The sequence below is a fragment of the Mus caroli genome, unplaced genomic scaffold, assembly GCF_978045245.1.
Source record: "Mus caroli unplaced genomic scaffold, Mus_caroli_1 scaffold_1, whole genome shotgun sequence".
Lineage (NCBI taxonomy): Eukaryota > Metazoa > Chordata > Mammalia > Rodentia > Muridae > Mus > Mus caroli.
Genome location: NW_028227256.1, coordinates 186,792,106 through 186,814,528, shown reverse-complemented (window position 1 = coordinate 186,814,528; position 22,423 = coordinate 186,792,106). Strand labels below are relative to the sequence as shown.

The 22,423-nt window shown below is 46.3% G+C and overlaps 1 protein-coding gene across 3 annotated transcripts in view; it reads left to right on the top strand.

Moving 5' to 3' along the window:
* Positions 1 to 22,423, top strand: part of Kctd3 (potassium channel tetramerization domain containing 3) — a 59,368-nt gene that overhangs the window by 30,152 nt on the left and 6,793 nt on the right. For 2 of the 3 annotated variants that reach the window (XM_021167624.3, XM_021167615.3), the window contains exons 5-14: positions 2,305 to 2,363; positions 2,596 to 2,676; positions 3,130 to 3,270; positions 3,850 to 3,940; positions 7,864 to 8,054; positions 12,998 to 13,113; positions 17,410 to 17,497; positions 17,578 to 17,694; positions 19,314 to 19,484; positions 22,098 to 22,253. In XM_021167624.3, the coding sequence (XP_021023283.1) occupies positions 2,305 to 2,363; positions 2,596 to 2,676; positions 3,130 to 3,270; positions 3,850 to 3,940; positions 7,864 to 8,054; positions 12,998 to 13,113; positions 17,410 to 17,497; positions 17,578 to 17,694; positions 19,314 to 19,484; positions 22,098 to 22,253 (1,211 nt within the window). The remainder of the gene's footprint in view (positions 1 to 2,304; positions 2,364 to 2,595; positions 2,677 to 3,129; positions 3,271 to 3,849; positions 3,941 to 7,863; positions 8,055 to 12,997; positions 13,114 to 17,409; positions 17,498 to 17,577; positions 17,695 to 19,313; positions 19,485 to 22,097; positions 22,254 to 22,423) is intronic. The other variant, XM_029476513.2, reaches the window with a different exon arrangement.

Here is a 22,423-nt window from a genome sequence, read left to right as displayed (position 1 = left end):
AATTATGTGTGTGTAGCTAATGGTAGGCTACAGTGCAGCTGTGCTACGTAGGGAGCTGGCTTCTGCCTGTGTTTTGTCCCTCCCTCCTTCCCTCCCCCTCTCTCTTTCTTTCTTTCTCTTTTGCCCCCAGTTCACCCTTCCAGCCTCCTAGGACCACTAATCTGCCCCATGACTAACGAGCGTCCTCAGCTGAGCTGGGTGGATACAGGCCACTGGGCCTCCAGGATGCTCCGCAGCTCTCTGGGCAGTTCCCTGCTTTGCATCCCTGTATTGCATTTCAGTCCTGCTGCCAGCAGTGCAAGTCTGATCTGACTTGTGCTTAGAAAGTCCCATAAGAGAACCGTTTCTGCTATTTTTTTTTCTTGTCGAATTTTTCTTGATAATTCCTTTGTATTATTCTTCAGATTTCTCTTACTCATACAAATCATCAAAATATGTGTGGGTTTTTTTTTTTTTTTTTGGTTTTTTGTTTTTTTTTTTTTTTTGGTTTTTCGAGACTGGGTTTCTCTGTGTAGCCCTGGCTGTCCTAGAACTCACTCTGTAGACCAGGCTGGCCTCGAACTCAGGAATCCGCCTGCCTCTGCCTCCCGAGTGCTGGGATTAAAGGCGTGTGCTACCACACCCAGCTTATGTGTGGTTTTAAGTAAATAACAGTGTTTTATTTTAAATATTCATTTTTGTTCTGTGTGTAGAGTGTTGTGTCACCCATGTATCTGTGTACCATGTGCATACATGTACCTGCATGTGTCCTTGGAGGTTGGAAAAGGCAGTTGGGTCCCCTGGGACTAGAGTTCCAGTTGGGTATGAGTTGCCCTTTGGGTGCTGGAACTGCATCTGTGCCTCTGGAAGAGAGCACACACTCTTTTTTTTTTTTTTTGTCACTTTACTATTTATTTATTTATTTTTTAATTTTTAATATTTTTTTATTACGTATTTTCCTCAATTACATTTCCAAAGTCCCCCATACCCTCCCCACCACTTCCCTACCCACCCATTCCCATTTTTTTGGCCCTGGCATTCCCCTGTACTGAGGCATATAAAGTTTGTGTGTCCAAGGGGCCTCTCTTTCCAGTGATGGCCGACTAGGCCATCTTTTGATACATATGCAGCTAGAGTCAAGAGCTCTGGGGTACTGGTTAGTTCATAATGTTGTTCCACCTATAGGGTTGCAGATCCCTTTAGCTCCTTGGGTACTTTCTTTAGCTCCTCCATTGGGAGCCCTGTGATCCATCCAATAGCTAACTGTGAGCATCCACTTCTGTGTTTGCTAGGCCCCGGCATAGTCTCACAAGAGACAGCTATATCTGGGTCCTTTCAGCAAAATCTTGCTAGTGTATGCAATGGTGTCAGCATTTGGAAGCTGATTATGGGATGGATCCCTGGATATGGCAGTCTTTAGATGGTCCATCCTTTTGTCACAGCTCCAAACTTTGTCTCTGTAACTCCTTCCACGGGTGTTTTGTTCCCATTTCTAAGGAGGGGCAAAGTGTCCACACTGGTCTTCGTTCTTCTTGAGTTTCATGCGTTTAGCAAATTGTATCTTATATTTTGGGTATTCTAAGTTTCTGGGCTAATATCCACTTATCAGTGAGTACATATTGTGTGAGTTCCTTTGTGATTGGGTTACCTCACTCAGGATGATGCCCTCCAGGTCCATCCATTTGGCTAGGAATTTCATATATTCATTCTTTTTAATAGCTGAGTAGTACTCCATTGTGTAAATGTACCACATTTTCTGTATCCATTCCTCTGTTGAGGGACATCTGGGTTCTTTCCAGCTTCTGGCTATTATAAATAGGGCTGCTATGAACATAGTGGAGCATGTGTCCTTCTTACCGGTTGGGACATCTTCTTGATATATGCCCAGGAGAGGTATTGCTGGATCCTCCGGTAGTACTATGTCCAATTTTCTGAGGAACTGCCAGACTGATTTCCAGAGTGGTTGTACAAGCTTGCAATCCCACCGACAATGGAGGAGTGTTCCTTTTTCTCCACGTCCTTGCCAGCATCTGCTGTCCCCTGAGGTTTTGATCTTTGCCATTCTGCCTGGTGTGAGGTGGACTCTCAGGGTTGTTTTGAGTTGCATTCCCTGATGATTAAGGAGCTGAACATGTTTCAGGGAGGGCACACACTCTTAACCACTTCCAGGTGATGGATGGCGTAGGAAAGACAATGTGAGAAAAAGCAAAATTTAGTCCTGCTGGCCTCATCCCCTTGAGGGGTCTGCTGCTTCCTCCATGGTCTCCATGGTAGCCCAGGTCACTGCTATTAGAGAGCTCACAGCCTTTGTTCCTTTCTTTACAGGGGAGTCAGCATTAATGTCCTCAGGCACGAGGCAGAATTTTACGGGATCACTCCACTAGGTAGGTGCTGACCTCCTGGGACTGACCCCGTGCATTAAGCTTGCCCACAGGCAGACAGGCTTCTCTCAGGTCCTCTGGAGAGTATTTCAGTGCTCAGCGCTTCACGCTGAGAAAGTCTCAGCCGTGAGCTGTTTAAACCTTCTCCTTTCTTTTCCCACCGCCCTTGGCTAGAGAAAGTAGGTGGGGCAGCTGTGTGTGCCTGTCCCTGATGGGCTTGCATTGGCTCTTGCAGTGCGGAGGCTGCTGCTGTGTGAGGAGCTGGAGCGGTCATCCTGCGGCAGCGTCCTGTTCCATGGCTACTTGCCCCCGCCAGGTACGGCAGTCTTCACAAAGTTCCTCCTGTCACTGAACAGAAGCATAAAAATAAGAAAAACGGTTTTGGTTATTTGAGTTTGGATAAATCTGGACCTCATCCGACCGTGCCCTTGCATGAGAGTGAAGCCGCACGGTCTGTAGAGCAGGGCTGTCAGCTTCTCTGTCAGGGCAGGAGGGAGCTCGGTGGCCTCACTCAGCTGCCATGTACACCACTGGGCCTTGTGTGTGTGTGTGTGTGTGTGTGTGTGTGTGGGAGGGGGGTTGGCACGGGACCTGAGCCCGGGGCTCTGCAGGCTTAGGTCACCGTCCCCTCAGTTACTTACCAGAGTTGGGCCTTTGTCTGTGCACCATTGTGCTTCTGAGAGAGAGAGATGTGGTTTTTGAAAAGATCCTGTCTGAAAGTATGAGGAAATTCAAGCGTAACAGGTAAAATGTGCATTCTCCTTTGTAGGCATTCCCAGTCGTAAAGTAACTAACACAGCTAGGTCCTCTGTGGACGCTAGGAATGGACTGAACTCTATGGAAGGAGAAGCCCGGGGAAACGGGACGCAGCCTGTGCTTGCAGCAAATGGAGAAGACACTATTCGGCTGGGTGAGTGACAGGACACAGAGAAGGAGAGCTCACGCATGCTCAGCTGGCAGGGACTCAGGCTGTGAGTTTTGAATGTTACTCTTTTTGCACACACCCCCTTCTCTCTTTCCCTCCCTCCCATCTCTCACAGTCTTAAGGTTTGTGTGTTGAGCCTATGGCAAAGGGGCTGAGTGCTGATGTACTGAGCTGCGTTCTAGCCCTTTATATTCGTGTTAAATCCAGATTCATTATTTATATATTGGAAAATGTCATTTAACACACATTTTTTTTTGATGTGTAATAATATGATCCTCTGTTTTTGTTTTCTTTCTACTGTTTTTGTCCTCAGAACAGTTGACAAACTTTCTGTTGAGAGCTAGCTAGTGAGCTCCCAGCTTAGGCTCCTGGGCCATGTGGTGTCTATTGGGACTACTTAACTTTGCCTCTGTCTGGCGAAGGCATGATCCATAGCTGATAAGCTGTGAGCATCGTGCTCTGTCCGACCACCTTAACCCAAACAGGTAGAAGCATCAGCCGGCCTCTGAGCCAGAGCCTTCCAACTCAGTGTGAGATGTAAGTGCTTCTCTTTAAACCTGACAGGAGTTCCAGTGGATCCAAGAAAGGTGCTAATAGTTGCTGGCCACCACAATTGGATTGTAGCTGCCTATGCGCATTTCGCGGTGTGTTACAGGTACCGAGTCCTCAGTCATCATTTGTTTTATTTTAAATAATTATATTGTATATTTAGGTTGAATATCTGTTCCTTTTAACCTTCAGTTTTCCCCTGCATGTGTCATCCACTGCACTTGGTTATAATTTAGTTTGTTTTTTACTTGATACTGTTGGTAGCCTTGATGTTTTGTGTTTCCCAGACGGTAGAAATGTGATGCAACTGAGCTATGTCACTCTTTCTGGCTCATGTGGCTGTGTGTGGAAGCCTTAGGCAGGATGGTAATGTGCGTCTGTAATTCCTTTTTCCCGAGTCTGTCTGTTGTCCTGTGCAGCAGAGGTGGGGAGAGCTCTGTGCTGTTAGAATTGCCGCTGTGTTGGGCATAACTAATAAGGTAGGATGTGTGTACAGCTCGGTGTCTGCAGTGCACCGAGCTCTATAGTATTGGATTAGAGCGAAAGGCAGGGAGGGAGAGTGCAGAGTTCAGAGTGAGTTTGATTGTTTTTAACATGGTAAAGTTGGACTCCGCAAAGCCTCTTGGGCTGTGGGCCTCAGGCAGTGCTGTTGCTCCAGAGAAGCAGGGAGGTGGCCAGAATTTACTCCCTCTGCGTGGTCCCATTGAAAGTCAAAGAACAGTTACTGGAAAGTCAAAGAAGGTAGAATATTCTGTCACTTTGTTCTGTATCTTGGTTAAGAAAAAAAAATAGCTGAAGTTGGTTATAGGTTTAAAAATGCCTCAGGAGTTTACTGTCCCCTTGCAAGTACTAAAAGTGTATGCTGTGGGTTTGCCTCTGGAGAGTGCTGTCTGCCACTTACTTGGACTGGCCTTGGTTACAGTGGTGAACAGGTGAGACTGTTCTGAGTGCTGTGCACGCTTTTAACCTAACTACTAGATAGTATAGAAATGAGCTTCCAGGTGGTTACTTTGTAGATGCTCTTATGCATCATCTATATAAACATCCCAGACGTTTAGTATGGGGATTTTAAAGAGTTGCTGTAGACCCCCACCATCTGAGTGTAAACTGAAAGGCCCTTAGAGGTCAGTCATGGTTGTTTAGCATGGGGTGCACAGTTGATTATTGACAAGGACTCCAGGAGCTTGAAGTGGCAGCTCTGCCTCTGTCACAGTGCTGCAGATTGTCACTTGCCAGAGTGTTGAAGAGATCCCCCGGGAGGAGGGATGGGGAAGGCAGAGTGAGTGCCCATGGCATTTCGTAGGCTGGCACAGTTAGCTTGGGACTGCGGCTGGGGGCTCGGGTGGAAGTGAAAAGGGCGAGCATGCTGGCTCTCCTTACAGACTCAAATTGTGAAGCGGACTGATGAGCAAGCGGTGTGAAAAGAAACTGCATAGTACTTTTGGAAGATCATAGTCTTTTCTACAAAACATTTTTCTTTATAGTTTTATATCAGTTCAAAGGCTTAACGCAGAGTGGTGTGGTGACCACATGTGCTTTCGCATAGGCCACTGGCTTGTGTAAGGTTTGTGTCCAGTTCTTCCTGCGTTTGACAGTGGTCCCTGAATTAATGGAGAACTTGCATGAGTTGCCGTCCTCTTGCATCTGTCTCCATTTTAGCTTATTTATCTCGGAGGAATTACCTTTTTGTAGGTGATAGGGAATTTAAGAAAGAATCTGTCTTGCTTTCTTCCAAGTGAGTAACTAGTTATGTTTACATTATTTATCATGTAAGTTGGCTTGCTGCTGAGTGTGAAGTCCCCTCTCTCCATGTGTGTATGTGTATATGTGTGTACTTGTGCGTATGTCTATGTGTCTCTGTGTATTCAGGTTTCTTGAACTCTTACATGCTTTTCACGCTTAAACACACTCATTTAATTTCAGGAAGAACTTGTTTACAGCATGCATCATATTTAATAGATCTTGAGACTTTACTGTGGAAAATACAGCAATCCTACCCGACTGTGCTAACTCCAGAGTCAGCAGTGAAGAGCTGGAATGCAGTCTTAGTGCTCTTTGTCTCTCTGTGTGCTTTGAGCTTCATGTTGCGTCCATGGAGAATTACACAGCTATAGATTTCTTTGCATGTGTTTCAATTTGAGAGCACAAGTTCATCTGCCTTACTGAATTAAGTTCTGTAACAGTGCAGTCATGCTTTCCAGATTGTAAATATAATATAATATAATACAATATAATCTATAGTCCTGATGGCTGTAGACTTGAAACTAAGAAGTGTGCTGTCTGGGAAAGGGTGTTGTCTGTGTTCCGTCTTTGCTTACAGGATCAATATCCTTTCAAATTTCAGGCCACTAACATGTCTGTTGAGCTCGGTTGGGAGCCACCCTGTGTCCACATCCCACACAGCGTGTGTCATTAGTCTTGAAGTGTGGACAATCCCTGCTTTGTGTTCAGTCTGAGAGAGCCTAAAGGTCCACATTTTATCCTCAGTAGTTGTCAGTTTTAGAGTTTATTGAGTAGTCTCATGTTTATCTTAGTACATCACTCCCACCTGGTGGCCGAAAAGGGTAATTACAGACTTTAGGTGCTTAAATTACAGACCTTCCCAGTGCTTGGGAAAAATTGGTAAATTTTACCCTTTATTGCTCTGAAGCTTAAATAAGGAAAACATTAATTACATTTAAGGCTTAATTATGTATTTTTGTGAGTTGTACTTGTATTATTGAGCATACATATTTAAGTGAAAACTGGCCTGTGCCTGTGTTGTGCTAATTAAATAGCACATGTTCTACCGCGGCCCCCAGCCAGGTTAGCTTTCACCATATGTCATAGTGTTAGGGGCAGCTTTGTCCTTTCTCCTGCTAGGCAGAACCAAGATGGCACTTGTGCTGACTTGCTCATCATAGTGCTGTAATCAGGCGCTAACCCTGGGGGCTTGCCATTCATTCACACACAAGACTAGTCTAGAAGACCCGAGTTCATATAGGCCAGAGAAATTTATTAAAAATGGGAGCCAGGCCTGGAGATACAAGACTATAATCTCAGCTCTTGACAGTCTGGGGCAGGAAGGTTGAGTTGGAGACCAGCCTGGGCTACAAAGTAAGTTCTACTTCAGTTCAGTCTCAGGTCCGTAGAAAGACCTTGTCCCAGAGAGGGGTTGGGGGGAGGAGGAGAACAAAAGGGGGCATGCAGTGTCCTGTTTTGACCTGTATAAACCAGTTTTCAGAGACTGAGGTGTTTAGGGTTATGATGTAATGTCATCTGAGGAGCAGAGACTTAAGTTCTTGCCATGTCACATAAGTGACATCATATGGTTGCTAACAGGAAAGAATCCAACCTCTTCTCAAGTGCTGACTGCTGTTGGCCATCATTGATCATACAGAACACAGCAGTAGCTTTGTGGGAAATGTGAGAAACTCAACATCTTATGTAGATAAACCAATGTAAACTTTTCGATCTCTGGCTTACAAATGATTGAGACTCAGAGATTATGGTTATTTATTTGGCTTTGACAATTACTGGGTGTGGGGGTAATTTATCTAATTTACCTTTCTAATTGCTGGCCTGGCTCCTTCCCCAGTGATAGACCCCAGATACTTGCTGTTTCTCTTGGCCACATGCTCATGGTCCATCTCCTCTCACGGTGGCTTTCTGCACTCTCCGTGTCCTTTCTTGTCTCTGTCTGTCTCTCTCTCCCCCCTCTCTCTCTTCTCTCTCTCTCTCCCCTCTGCAACCCCCAGCCAGGTAACAGGTTACTCAAAACCCACCCACCTCTAATCCCCTCAGTAATTGGCTACCATTTCTAACTTTTAGGAGAAATTCAGTAGTCTAGTTCTTTTTTGTGGTCACATGTCCTATATATGTGACCGTAAGATCAGGAATAATGTCTTTGCAGATGGTATATCAAAAATTACATTCAGTTATCTAGATAGGTGGAGGATGTGGGTCTTTTTTGTTGTTTGTTTGCTATGGTGATTTCTGTTCTTTTTCTCACCCACCACTAAGTTTACTCTACGTATCTATTCTTAACAGAATCAAAGAGTCCTCAGGGTGGCAGCAGGTGTTTACAAGCCCTTACCTGGACTGGACCATCGAACGGGTGGCTTTAAATGCAAAGGTGGTTGGAGGTCCTCATGGAGACAAGGACAAAATGGTGGCTGTCGCCTCAGAGAGCAGCATCATCTTGTGGAGTGTTCAGGATGGAGGAAGTGGAAGTGAAATTGGTAGGAAGACTCCCCTGTGCTTGGCTGGTGTTGTTACAACTCTGGGGCTCAGTGGTGAGAGCACTCCTCTGTGAGGCGTGCTGTGTTAGAGGGAAGCACTGAGGTAGACAGAGCCTGGTGAGCTTCCACCCAGCGGCAGCCGGCTCCTCCACTCGCACTCTCTGAAGGTGGGTGGGCAAGTAGCTCATGCTGTCTGGCTTCTGCAGCCACATTTCTCAGACTTTTTTGGTCTCAGACTTTTTTGGTCTCAGAACCAAACCTCTCTTAAGTTAGTTCAGACCAAAAAGTATTTGTAGAGGTTGTTATCTATTGCCATTCATTCATATTAGAATTTAAACTTGGAATGTTTAGTACTTACTGATATAAAAATAGCAATAATAAACTCATTCCATGGTGATTCAAATCACATGTTAATGAAAAGAGATGTTTTCCAAAAAGAAAAGTTTTGAGACAAGTAATATGGGTTTCAATTTGTAGTTTTTTTAAACTTTTATTTTTGTGTGTTGCAGTACACGTGCCTGGTGCATGCATGTGTGTGTATCTGTGTGTGAGTGCACAAGCCCACTGCCTGTCTGCTGAGTCACAGAGAGATGTGGGGGTCCTACTCCTTCATCTTCTGCCTTGTTCCCGTAAGGCAGAGTCTCTCATTGACTTGGAGCTCCCTGGGTTTGCCTGGGCTGACAGACAAGCACAGTGACCCCTGTCTCTGCTAGCAACCTACCCTACACATGCTAGGACATAGGCATGCACTCACACCCTACCTTAGACATGCTAGGACACAGGCATGCGGGACACAGGCATGCAGGACACAGGCATGCAGGACTCAGGCATGCAGGACTCAGGCATGCAGGACACAGGCATGCAGGACACAGGCATGCAGGACTCAGGCATGCAGGACACAGGCATGCAGGACTTTCTCTCTTCTCACGTGTGTGCTTGGGATCTGAACTCACGCATGTGCAGCAAGCGCTATTGCTAAGCTGACTCTCTCCACAGCCCTGTGGTGATATCTTTTGTAATTCCTAAATCTATTTCTGTATTTAGTTTGCTGTGATACATTGTTTTTAATTGATCTATGTAAAGACAGGATGGCCTGAAATGATAAACAGTTGTTAATACCTCTTTGTAAATAATGTTTTCAAAAAAACTGTGGCTCTTTCTATTGAATCCTGCACCTGAATCGTGAAACCTTTCTAAGTCTGCTAAATTGAGATCCTTAGTCTAATTTGTTCTTTGAGTAGTTTGTAACACTATGTTGATCAGTTGGGAAATGTTGGCTTGCTGAGTTAGACAGATTTTGTAAATGCTGGTCCCCTTCCCTCCCCAGCTGTAATGTATCCTGACCTTGGAATCAGTGTGGTCACACATCTGACCAACGTGTTAGGTACTCACGCCTCTGTCAGCGGACATCTTTAGAATATTCATTTCACTTGAAACTGAATTTCTGTAGCTGGCAACAAATACCAACTGACACCCTCTGTGAATTAGGCTTGTTCTGTTTGTCTTGGGGAGCAGTATGCCAGATACCAAATCTGTCTTTTTCCACCTTCTCCCTCCCTCCCTTCCTTGTTTCTTCTCTGAGTATCTGAGGTCGCCAGGCACTCCACTCTGAGGTGGAAGCAGAGTGTGGCCGCCGGGGCTTCCCACCAGTCCACAGCACCCCGTTTTACCTTGGTGTCTGTAGTAAGATCCCCATGCCACTTCCCCATCCCACTCGGCAGTCTTCATCTCTACAGTGATGGGAATGCACAGAGCACGAAGACACAGCTGTCCGGATCTGGAGTCCTGCTGCTACCTTTTGTGCTTTGCCTAAAAGTTTCATCTTGTATTTGTCCAATTTTGCTGTTTTAAACTGTGAAATAAGTGAATACCATGTATTATGTTTAACAGGATAACTTTCTCCCTTTGGTTTAACACTATTAACCAAATTTAACACTAAAGAAGGCATACTGCTGTGCTGGCTAGTTTTATGTCATCTTGACACAAGCTGGAGTCATTTGGGAAGTGAGACTCTCAATTGTGAAACGCCCCCACCTGGCTGGTCTACGGGCACGCCCGTGGCACATTTTCTTCATTGTTAATTGATATGAAGGATTCTGGTAGTGCCCTGCGTGGGCAGGGTCTCTAGGATAGTTAAGAAGCAGCTGAGCAAGCCATGAGGAACAAGCCAGGAAGCAGTGCTCCCCTGTGGCCTCTGTATCAGCTCTGTCTCCAGGTTCCTGCCCCAATTTCTCAGGATGTTGGATTGCAAGCTGGAAGGTGAAGTAGAGTCTTTCCTCCCCAAGTCGCTTTTGGTCGTGGTGTTTGTTTCAGCAATAGAGACCTGACTGAGCCAGCTGGTAAATAAACAGACAGCAAGTTACTCTTTCAAGTGCTATTGAGTGGGGATTTTATTCCTCGATTTGCAGAGGGTAGCATAGAGGGAGCCGCTGGAGAAGCTGGTCCTGCCGCAGTTTGCTCACGCCTGTAGAGGGTACAGCTACAGCAGTGCTGTTCTTCAGAATTCCACCATCCAGAGAGTGTTGGTTGGCTGGTGGATGGGTGAGAGTCTTTCCCAAGGTTGGACCCCTGCCCTATGACTCAGACAAGACAGCAGGACTGCTTCAGCAGAGGAGCCAGGGCAGAGCTCCTCACGCTCATGCCATCGCCTTGTCTGCCCACAGTCATCAGGATCCTTGAGCCTAAGCTGCAGTGACACTTTCAGTTTTGGAGTCTATTCATGATGTCATCCTTGAATTCCCAAAACCTCACCCTTCTCAGGAGGAAAATCAGCTTGTTTTAATTTCTGCAGCAGGACTGAATGAAGTTGGCTTCAGTTGTTTTTAAAAGTTGTCCTGCCTCAAAACCTCAAAACATAGTACTGCTATGTAAATAATTGTGTATGATGCAGAATTAATATCTTCTGCTTTGAAGAACAGTTTATTCCTTTACCTGTTTTTGTTAAGGCCGGGTGTATATGTGTCATATAGCTTACTCTGCTGTGTCTTGGTTGGCAGGTGATGTACTCATGTGTCTGTTATATAAATATGTTTTTATATACAGACTCTTAGGTGTGTAAGAGGAGATGTTTCCAGCAGGACTACTGATGCTTTCTTCTGAGTTTCGGCTTTGTCCATTTCTGTTATCTTTCTTACTGCTTTGTTTCTGACATTAAAAACAAGATGTGAGTGTGCAGGTGTGAGCATGTGTGTGGGCATCTGAGGTCAGGATGTGAGTGAGTGCAGGTGTGAGCATGTGTGTGGGCATCTGAGATCAGGATGTGAGTGTGAGTGAGTGCAGGTGTGAACATGTGTGTGGGCATCTGAGGTCAGGATGTGAGTGTGAGTGAGTGCAGATGTGAGCATGTGTGTGGGTATCTGAGGTCAGGATGTGAGTGAGTGCAGGTGTGAGCATGTGTGTGGGCATCTGAGATCAGGATGTGAGTGTGAGTGAGTGCAGGTGTGAACATGTGTGTGGGCATCTGAGGTCAGGATGTGAGTGAGTGCAGGTGTGAGCATGTGTGTGGGCATCTGAGATCAGGATGTGAGTGAGTGCAGGTGTGAGCATGTGTGTGGGTATCTGAGGTCAGGATGTGAGTGTGAGTGAGTGCAGGTGTGAGCATGTGTGTGGGCATCTGAGATCAGGATGTGAGTGTGAGTGAGTGCAGGTGTGAGCATGTGTGTGGGCATCTGAGATCAGGATGTGAGTGAGTGCAGGTGTGAGCATGTGTGTGGGTATCTGAGGTCAGGATGTGAGTGAATGCAGGTGTGAACATGTGTGTGGGTATCTGAGGTCAGGATGTGAGTGAGTGCAGGTGTGAGCATGTGTGTGGGCATCTGAGGTCAGGATGTGAGTGAGTGCAGGTGTGAACATGTGTGTGGGCATCTGAGGTCAGGATGTGAGTGAGTGCAGGTGTGAACATGTGTGTGGGCATCTGAGGTCAGGATGTGAGTGTGAGTGAGTGCAGGTGTGAGCATGTGTGTGGACATCTGAGGTCAGGATGTGAGTGAATGCAGGTGTGAGCATGTGTGTGGGCATCTGAGGTCAGGAGGGATAGATGATGTCTGAAGAACAGGAAGTACAAGTGGTGATGTCTCTGAGAGCCTGTCAGACATGGCTGGAGACAGGCTGTGCCACCTGAGAGGAGCCAGAAGTGCAACTCTCATCTTAGTACGGATGTCCCTTAGTTCACACTCTCCTTTCTTACAGTCCTCTGCTTCTCCAGCGTGACAGTGCCTGCGGACCTTTGGAAAACCCAGCCCCATGATTTTCTTCCCTTATCCCTTCCCCGGCTCCTCCTTTACCCCTCGATTACTGTCTTGACTGCTCTCCCTTCTGTTGTCTGTGCATCGTAGAGATGAGTGTGCTTTCCTCTACTGAACTGCGACTCTTGCTAAAATGAATCGTCTTGTGTTCTTTCAGAGAGCTTCTTGCTTTATACAGTTTCTTTTCAATTAGTTTGATTGCAATGTAAATACTGGGAACAGGGTTAAAGACATAAATGCTTGTTTTGGATACAGTGTGATGTTGTGGTCTTCTTTTACTTTATTTCTGCATTCCTTAAGAGACCTTTTTCAGATAGTTGGGTTTCCAAGTGTATGCCTTTAGTCAGTGGTTCCTCAAGATCTAGTCCATGAGCAGGCTGCCTCTGAATTCCCAGCAGGTTTTCCTGGGTCTGGCATAGTCCCTGAGTCCTTTCCTGTCCTGCCTGTCAGGTGGTGGTTATGGTGAGCTAGGGCGAGAACCACAGCCTGAGAGCACACTGGATAGAGATGTGAGATTGCCCAGTGACTCTGCTCTCGGCTTCCATAACGGAGGCTTAGGAGTGTGCAGGTGCTGCCTGAGTTCCGGCCCCATTGATCACAGCACAGGCAGTAGGCTGTAGTAACTGGGGATGGTTAGCTTAGGCTGTGAGTGGTTATAAGACTGCTGGACTGACATCTGTGTTTGTTTTGCTGGTTAAGGTGTGTTCAGCCTCGGCGTTCCTGTAGATGCTCTCTTCTTCATTGGGAACCAGCTGGTGGCCACGAGTCACACGGGGAAAGTGGGCGTGTGGAATGCTGTCACGCAGCACTGGCAGGTTAGTCTCAGTCAGTGCTCCTTCCACAAGTGAGAACACTTTCCTGCTATCATTGCCCCTTCCCGCAAAGTTCCTGCCAACCGTGAGTACGTAGACATCTCAATGTTTAAAGGGAGTTTCTTTTACATATATAATGATAGTTTTAAACTCAGTTTTGGCTTTTTCTTTCCATTTCTCTGAGATTTTTAAGAGCCACACTGTGTGCATAGTAATCGAGGCAGACTTCATTTATTGAGTGGAAGCACAGATGAGTCTGGACATAGATAGGCTGTGTAGAGACAGAAAGTAGTCAACTAAACACCTCCAGGGCCTAAGGAGAATGAGACAGGACTGAAGAAAATAATAATAATAATAGTTGAAGACAGTGTTTTGCTTTGCTTGTCGCCTATGCCAACTACACTAAGGACTGTGCATGTGTCCCTAGAGTAGGAGAGGCTTGAGCAAGCTGTAGGCAGAGGGGGCACTGCAGACAAAGCTCTGCAGGCTGGGAGGATGGAGTGGGGAGGGCGTGGAGTGTAGGGCACAGAGGAGACAGTGTTGGACAGATGGAGAGGAAAGACAAAAGTGTGTAGACGTGTGTTCCCAAGGGTCTTGGGCACTGAGAATCGTGCTTTTCATGCCCTGGTGATCCATTAGGACTGAGAACTGGGAGAGGAACGGAGTGGACAGGAACTCGGGAAAGAAAGCATGGTGTTGGCCTGATGGAGGGCGGGTTTCATGTAGGTGAGTGCAGTGTACCTGTGGTTGAGAAAATACAGTGCTTGGTTTCAAGGTTAGTGAAACCCAGGTAACACCGGAGCGCTGAGAAGGCAGGGAAAGATGCAGGGATGTCAGGGCTGGTAGGGCCTTGAACAGATTGACAATGTAAAAGGAACTGGAAGAAAGTGGCGGCAGGGAGGGTTGAGGCCTTGGCACTGGAGCAGTTCTCACCCAGTGGCCTGTTTAATTTAATCCCTTGTGCTGACTCAAAAGTGCAGCCAGATTTCCGTAGCTTTTCCAAAGTTTTGCATCCATAGATTCAGCCAGCTGGATGAAGAATGTTCCAAAACAGAATTGACATCTTTATCGCTATTCCTGAGCAATACAGATCCCATCTAATCTCATGTTCACGTTAGATAGTGCTGGGAGGTCTAGAGACGATGATGTACACAGAGGTGATCTGCAAACACTACGCTTTGTTATATTTGTGTGTCCAAGGTTTTGGTATGGTGAGGTCTTGGGATGAACCCAGCAGATATACTGATGAATGGGAACCCAGGGGCATCTGTGGGCATATAGGCATCCGGACTAGAAACTAGGAAACAAGTCAGCTGAGCCAGATGACAAGATGAGGTGAAGGGGTGATTTAAAAGTGACAGGCGGTCTGGGGGATGTGACACGATTGACACATGTGAGGTTCTGGAGGAGAAACAGTCCTGGGACCTTAGACTGAGGTAGAGGAGCTGGCAACACTGGATGACCGTCAGCTGAGGGGTTGCAGTGGGGAAGTGTGTGCATTTCAGTGAAGACGCAGAAGTCTGCAGAGACGGTATTGTGATACACAGGGCAGAGGCGCTGCAGTGGTGGGCAGTGGAGAGGCTCCGACATAACCAGAAGGGCATCTTTGTCAGAATTGTTCTGCTGCGGTGCCCTTGCAGGGAGGACTGAGTAATGGGAGTTGTACTCTGTGCCTTGCTGTCCACACATGGATGTGCTGTGCTGTGACCCTGGAAGGAACAGCTCCTTTATAGCTCTTTCACTGTTGGTAGAGCTAAGCATAAAGGTTTGAATAGCTTTGAGAGCCAGAGACACATTTCAGTGACCTTGTGCTCTTAGCCTTGGGTGTGTTGTTTGTGTATCACCTGACTCTTCGTGCCCAAGTATGTGAGACCACAGCTGATGTGGATTTGTTGCACAGTTCAGAAAGACCTGGGAAAGCTGTGCGTCCATGCAGCAAACTGGCCTCGTAACCCAGCTGGATCTCTCCCTAGTGCACTGAGGGGATGGGTCTACTGTGCAGCCTCAGCCTTGTCTGTAGGTCTCAACGGACAGCTCTGACTGGAGGCTGGCTCCCAGGCTGGGCAGCACTGCTTGACTAGTCTGACTTGGCCTTTAGCAGCATTCTAGCCACAAATAGCAAAGGAAGTACACAGGGCAGCCCCTGAGTTCTTCACTTTAGATGTATAGTCAGGATGTATTTGAATATTAGAGTCAAATGAACCATTAAGCATTACATCTGCATTTAGTCTTATAAACATTGAAAAATTTAGATTTTTCTATCAGCTTCTCAACTCTGCCTTAGTAAAATGTTGATGAAATGTTATAAAAACCAATCTAGTAGAGATTTTAAAAAAGTAGGGCTTTATTTCTTATTCCTTTTTAATCACTCCCTTCTCATACAACATAGCACACACATACACCATGATGTCACGGTGTGTTAGTCAGAAAGCAGTCTTCAGTGCTGCTAAGTAAGGTAGCTCAGCCTGAGTAACATGGCAGGCGTAGCTCCGTGTCTGCATCCGTTCCCAAGGTGATGACGATAGATTTAAACAAAGATTGATTACAAGTTTTTTCTCCCATCAGAATATGGAGGATACTGTGGACGTTAGTCCTGAAAGCCACAGTGCGACACACGTGTGTTGCCTCTCAAAGGATCAGAGAGTGCTTCATGCTTCTCTGAAGGGGTTTAATGACAACCTGTCCTGTGGCTCTAACAGTGGGGGCTGAGTTTGAGGAGGAGCTACTGACCCTGCCCAAGGATCCAGAGTAAACACTGTGGCCTTAGAGGAGGCTGGGCTGAGCAGGGAGGGTTACTTGATTTAGCTTACCACAGAATCCATCTTCCTGCAGAGCAGGTGGCAGCGTTTTCCCGACATGAGCCTCAGAAGCTCCAGGCTTACGGGAAAACGGGATTCCGGAGGGCTCAGAGTCCATTCTGCTTCCTGCTGTGGAGACCCTTGTGTAAGAGTGGAAGTTGTCTTGAAATGCTGGAGCTAGGGAACTGGCCAGCTGGGGCCAGAGCATGGGTGAGTGGCAGGCAAGATACCTTTACTCTCAGTTTTACTTCCAGTCTGGAAGCATGGCAGTGGCATGCCACATGAGATGCTGCCTGTTCTCTGAGCCCTGACCCAGGGTCCTGCAGAGATGCCCTAGTGCAGCTCATGACTGTGAAGCTGTGGTGTGCACACAGTAGAGCATCCTGTGTGAGAGCAGCATAGAGGGATCTTTAATCCCAGGTGCCTGTGGTGTAGCTGGAGTAGACTCAGGCTCTGCCTTGCTCTTCTCTTCTTGGTGACAAGTCCCAGAGCCCTTTTGCTCTCTAGTTCTTCCCCAACCTCTGCTGAGATGACAACCCCATCTGACCCCTGAGTCCCCCTACTTCTGGGCCTGACACACCAGAATTGCCTTTTGGTTTTACTTCTCTGTGGGAGGCGGACAGGCACCAAGAGAGTTCAGCAAATGCTTTGTTAGGTTGTAGCACAGAAAGCAAACACACATGAAGCCGATTGCATGTAGATCTTAGCCTCGCTGGAAAACAAGCCTGAGAAGTGCTAGCTCCTTGAAGCAGTGCTAATTGCTGAAGTGTCTATCTTGGCCTTCATACGAGCCGCTTCACAATGTTAACCATTAGGGATTTTACAGCCTCTCTGGATGATGGTAGAGAGTTATGAAGTTCACTTTTGTTTCCGGTTGCTGCCACTTTGTGTTGTTTCTTGGCTTCATCCATTCATTCATTCATCCATTAATTCATTGTGGTGACCTAAGTCCTTTGACTTTACATGGTTACCTGTTTGCAAACCAGACTGATGGATTTGAAAAGATGCTATTTAATTCCAGTACGTAGAAAACAAAACACAGAGGAGCTTTGCCTCTGCTGTTTCCTAGAAGAATCTGTACTAAGGATAGTAAGACAGGACACTGTACACTTGAAGAAGTTGAAACAGGTTGTGAGCAGCTGCACTGTGTCTAAAATCACTTGTGCTGGTCCCTAACTCTAGTTATTCACTGTGTGGCCTTGGCACTTTATTTTATATGAGTGACATAGGGGGAAAGGGGAAGTGGGAGTCCTGCCTTGGCCTTTTAGTTCCAGAGGCTGTGGCATGGTTATCACATGCAGACTTCAGAGAGCACAGGTTGCTGTGGGATGCAGCTAGAACATGTGTCTTCAAAGCTGCATGGGGCATAAAGACAGCTTGTTGTCTAAGCTCCCTACAGTTGGGTATTGGGATATCCGAAAGAATCAAAGCCCTGAGGAAGTTGGAGCGGAAAGTAGAAATGATGCTCTCTTCCTAACATGTAACAATCTCACTGCGTCAGGTGCAGGACGTTGTCCCGATAACCAGCTACGACACTGCAGGCTCCTTCCTCCTCCTGGGATGCAACAACGGATCAATATATTACATAGGTGAGCATGGAGCATGCTTTATACACAAGCACGGAGACCTGGCCCTCTGCAGTTCTGACTAGATGTGTTCTTGTCTCCAGACATGCAGAAGTTCCCGTTGCGGATGAAGGATAACGACCTTCTTGTCACTGAGCTCTATCACGACCCTTCCAATGACGCCATCACCGCACTGAGTGTTTACCTCACCCCCAAAACAAGTCAGTACACAGTCAGCCTTGGGGATTCTTGAGACTGCATGTGTTGTGAGTTTACTGATCTCAAAGAGGCCCTGTAATGAGAGAATGCTGGGAAACTAACATGTTCACATGTGCCTGGGGCCAGACCGTGTGCTCGGATGTGCTGCCTGCTCATGGCATCACTTGACTGGGTTCATTAGACAAGAGAAGTGTAGTGCGCCCTGAAATGACTGAAGAAGACTCCAGGGGACCACTCATGCTAGCCCTGTCTGTCTGCCTGCTTGCTCGCTCACTCTCTCTCCCTTTCTCTCCCTTTCTCTCCCCCTCTCTCTTCCTCCCTCTTGCACTCACTCTCTCTCTCTCTCTCTCTCTCTCATTTGTTTTGTGCATTTTCCTTGGCTGCTTTCAGTGATAGAGCTAAGAGATTGTGACACAGTGTGGAGAGCAGGATTTAAAATAATTACTACTTGTTTCTTTAGAGAAAGCTTCTTTGAGCTCTGCTCTAGAATGAGTGTAATGAAGTATGGATTTCCCCCCAATCTAATTTATAGTTAGAGGTAAAACTGGGGAAGTTTTAGAATTTAAACCACCCAAAGGAAAAATTCCTCATGTAGGCAAGACTTAGGAAGCATGAGAATGGGGTCTCTCTAATTGGTTGGAATGTCCCATCCCAGTCCTCTGCTCTTCCCTTTGACTGGTGGCTTTCTCGGGAGATCAGGAATCAAAGCCCACAGTTTTCTATCTGTGAAGCTTGCTAGAAATGTAGTGTCTGCCTGTCTTTTGATTTGTGATGGGATATGGCACCAGTCTAAGAAAAGCTACCAGGGCTGGAATGATGGCTTAGCTTCAGCACTGGCTGCTCTTCCAGAGGACTCAGGTTCTGTCCCTAGAACTGCATGGTAGATCTCAACTGTTGATCCAGGATCCAGATCCAGGAGTTATACTCTGTTCTGGCTCCAAGGATATCAGGCATGTAGTTGGTGCACAGACATGCATGCAAGTGACACAGCCATACACATAAAATAAAAATAAGCCTTTGGAAATAGGAAGGAAAAGAAAAGAAATGCGAAGCCACCGCTGAGCAGATTGGAAGAGCCAGAACAGCCATCAGTGTGGTGTGAGCATTGGGAGAAGTGTGCTTGTCCCACTGTGTGCAGCTTGACACTCTTAGTTTAGTGACACTTGGTAAGTGTTGGCTAATGTACCTAGCAGAAGTAAAAGCTAAGGCCACCCCCAATACACTTCAGCAGGATGCTGCTCTGGGATGGCGTTCTCCTGGTGGGTGTGGCACAACAGGGTTATTCTCTAAATTGATACTGGGTTGGTACCACATCTCAGGCATTCTGAAAGGTGCTTCAGTATCTATCAGTAAGGAGCAGGGCATGAGGGGTAGGCATTAGAATTCACAGAATTAGTGTGTGATTACCGCAGCAAAACCGAAGACAGTGCAGGATGGCCAGAGGTAGTTTCACTGTAGAGTGAAGGGTCAAGAAACACGTGTAAAGGACTTACAGACTTTCTGCTCTGAGCAGCCTTGAGCTGTGTTTGCTGACGTTTTTGGTCACAAGCTCTGGTCTCTGCTGGGCCAGGCATTCTTTCAATTATTTATATAACGCACTTCTTTGACCTGCGGCTCCTAGGTGTCAGTGGAAACTGGATTGAGATCGCCTATGGTACGAGCTCTGGAGCCGTGCGAGTGATTGTGCAGCATCCGGAGACTGTCGGCTCAGGGCCTCAGCTCTTCCAGACATTCACCGTTCACCGGAGCCCCGTGACCAAGATCATGCTGTCCGAGAAGCACCTGGTGTCAGGTACAAGGCGGCTCCCTGTGTGCGGTGACTCCGTGCTGAGAGAGGAAGTGGGGTAGCTTATGCTGCATGGGAAACTGAAGGAGTGTGGCTTTGACGTGGCTGGGGTGTGCTGTACATAAAACTAGGAAATGTGTATGTCCTGTTAACTCTCTTATAGTTCCTTCTCACGGCAAATTCATATCAAGATGCGTATCAGGTCACTGCTGAGAAAATTTTTCTGTTTCAAATTTTCTAAGTTTGAACTTTACTATAAATGTATTTTGTTATCTTCAGTTAAGCTAAAGTTGTAGACTCAAATGTATATTTTGATAGTTGATCACCTTATGTTTAAAATGCATAACAGTATAAAATTATGTAAAGAAAGTAACATTTTGTGGTTTTATAGTTCCCTATAATCACAAAACTTTAAAAACTTAGGTAATGAACTAAATATGACATGTTAATTTTGCCTAGCGCCAACCAACCTACTTTCTTTGGATCAGGAGACTTTTTTTGGCCGGGGTGGGGGTGGGGAGGGAGAGGGGAGGGTTCGAGACAGGATTTCTCTGTGTACTAGCCCAGGCTGGCCTTGAACTCAGAAATCCGCCTGCTTCTGCCTCCCAAGTGCTGGGATTAAAGGCGTGCGCCACCACTGCCCGGCAGCTATTAGCTTTTCTAGTTTATAAAAATGCCTCAGACTTCTGTGCTCTTGTTTGTTTTGTTTGCCGTGTTTGGTTTCCACGGGCTTATTTGGTTGCTCTACCCCTCCGTCTCTCACACTCTCCTCAGTAAGGTCTCGGAGTCTGTGAAAAGGTGACCTTGGCTGCTAGAGTCTCCTGTGTGTTCTGCACAGGCTTACTGTGTGCTTGTTGTTTACCTCTGCCGTCTGCCTCCTTCTAGAAGCTGAGTTCCACAGCAGTAGCTGTGTGTTCTCCCAACAATGCTAGGAAATGCTGTATGCTGTGGGTCTGGATTTAAAGGCCCAGGTTAAAGCACAGGTCAGCAGTGTTCTGTGTTCTCAGCCCTTCTGCCCCCTGGTGGCTATTGGCATAAATGCAGCCATGTGCTTTTTCTGTGGTATGCATCCTCGGTTCTGAAATGGGGCTTTGCAGGAGTTGTTTGAACAAGGTTCTGTCATCACCACTTGAATCATTCATGATGGCTTCAGTTCTTTGTCTTCTCTGTCCTGCTAAGCTTAGTGAAACCAGAGGGCCATTTCCCACAAGACTGGCTAACTGCCTTCCCTGTACCTCCTGTGCTTCACCACTGGCCTGAGAACTGAGGATTTCATTATATACTGCTAAAAAGTGCACAGGAATTATTTCTTGGTACTTTCCAAGTTTTTTTCTAAAGTTTGCTTTAAAATTCAAGACTGGTATTGTATGACATAGGAACTATGATTTTTATATAAAAGTTCTACATTCCTAGCATTCACAGACATTTCGAAAAGTATCACAAATGGCAAGTTAATTTCTCCCCTTGTTAAAGCAAGCAAAAAATTATACTTGCCTGAATGACTTGATATTTTAGGGTATATCTTTTTAATAAGCATGCCCACTTAGAACGAAAGTGCGTTTTGGGAGTGCTCCCCTGTGTGGTCAGTCACTAGTGTTCCTACTCAGGATTAGCAACAGTAAAGCCAAGGCGAGCCCTGTAACACAGACATGTAGAAAAGTGCTTCAAGCTGGAGAGAGCGTGTTTTATAGTACTCAGACCTTAACCAGCCTAAACCAGGGGTAACTGTGAACTAGTGACCAGCACTCTCCACACATCTTAGAGGATAATTATTTACTACTCATCTGTAGTCACATTAGAGTCTTATTAGGTTTTTAAAAGTCTTTTAATTAAACATTTTAATTATTATTATTCACTTTTGTGGGAGCTTATGAGACAGGGTCTTTTTATGTAGTCCTGGCTATCCTGGAACTCACCATGTAGACCATTCTGGCCTAGAACTCATAGAGATCTGATTGGCTCTGTCTCCCAAGTTCTGGGATTAAAGATGTGTGCCATGACATCTGGCTAAGTGTTTTAAATGTGAATGTCTTGTGTCATATCATGTTTGGCTACTCAGAGAACAGGAGGTGTCATCAGATCCCCTGGAGTTAGAATTGCAGGCACTTGTGAGTCCTCTGAGGTGGGTGCTGGGACCACTCTCGAGTCCTGTGAAGAGAAACAAGCATTACTGACCACAGAGGTCTCTCCACTTTGTAGGAGTCAATTCCCACCTTTTACCATGTGTGTCAGAGGCTCAGGACTCGGGTCTTGAGGCTTGGCAGCAAACGTCTTCACTCAGTCACCTTTCCAGACCCACTTCTCTCATGTTGGCTTACTATATGTAAATTGAGTACAGTTTTAAGATAAATCTTCAGCCTGGCAGTGGTGGCGCACGCCTTTAATCCCAGCACTTGGAGGCAGAGACAGGCAGATTTCTGAGTTCGAGGCCAGCCTGGTCTACAGAGTGAGTTCCAGGACAGCCGGAACTATGCAGAGAAACCCTGTCTCAAAAAAACAAACAAAAGAAGATCTGTGATCTGCCTTTTCAGATGTACTATGATCTGCTTGATGTAAAAGAAGAAATGTGTTTCAGTGTTCAGAGGGGGGAGGTGATGTATTGTGCTCTTTCTTTCCTAGTGTGTGCTGACAACAACCACGTCCGCACCTGGACAGTGACGCGGTTCAGAGGGATGATCTCTACGCAGCCAGGCTCCACTCCTTTAGCATCCTTCAAGATCCTGTCATTGGAGGAGACAGAGAGCCATGGCAGCTATTCCTCTGGAAATGACATCGGTAGGCATCTTCAAAGATGGGAATCTAGGACCGGAGCTGACTGGGGCTTTTAATTTTGAAAGTCATTTTTGTAACACTAGCAACAGCCTCAATAATTATTCTCCTAGCCATTGTATTTAACTATAAACAATTAGGAACATGAATATTTCAACAACAAACATTTGAACAAA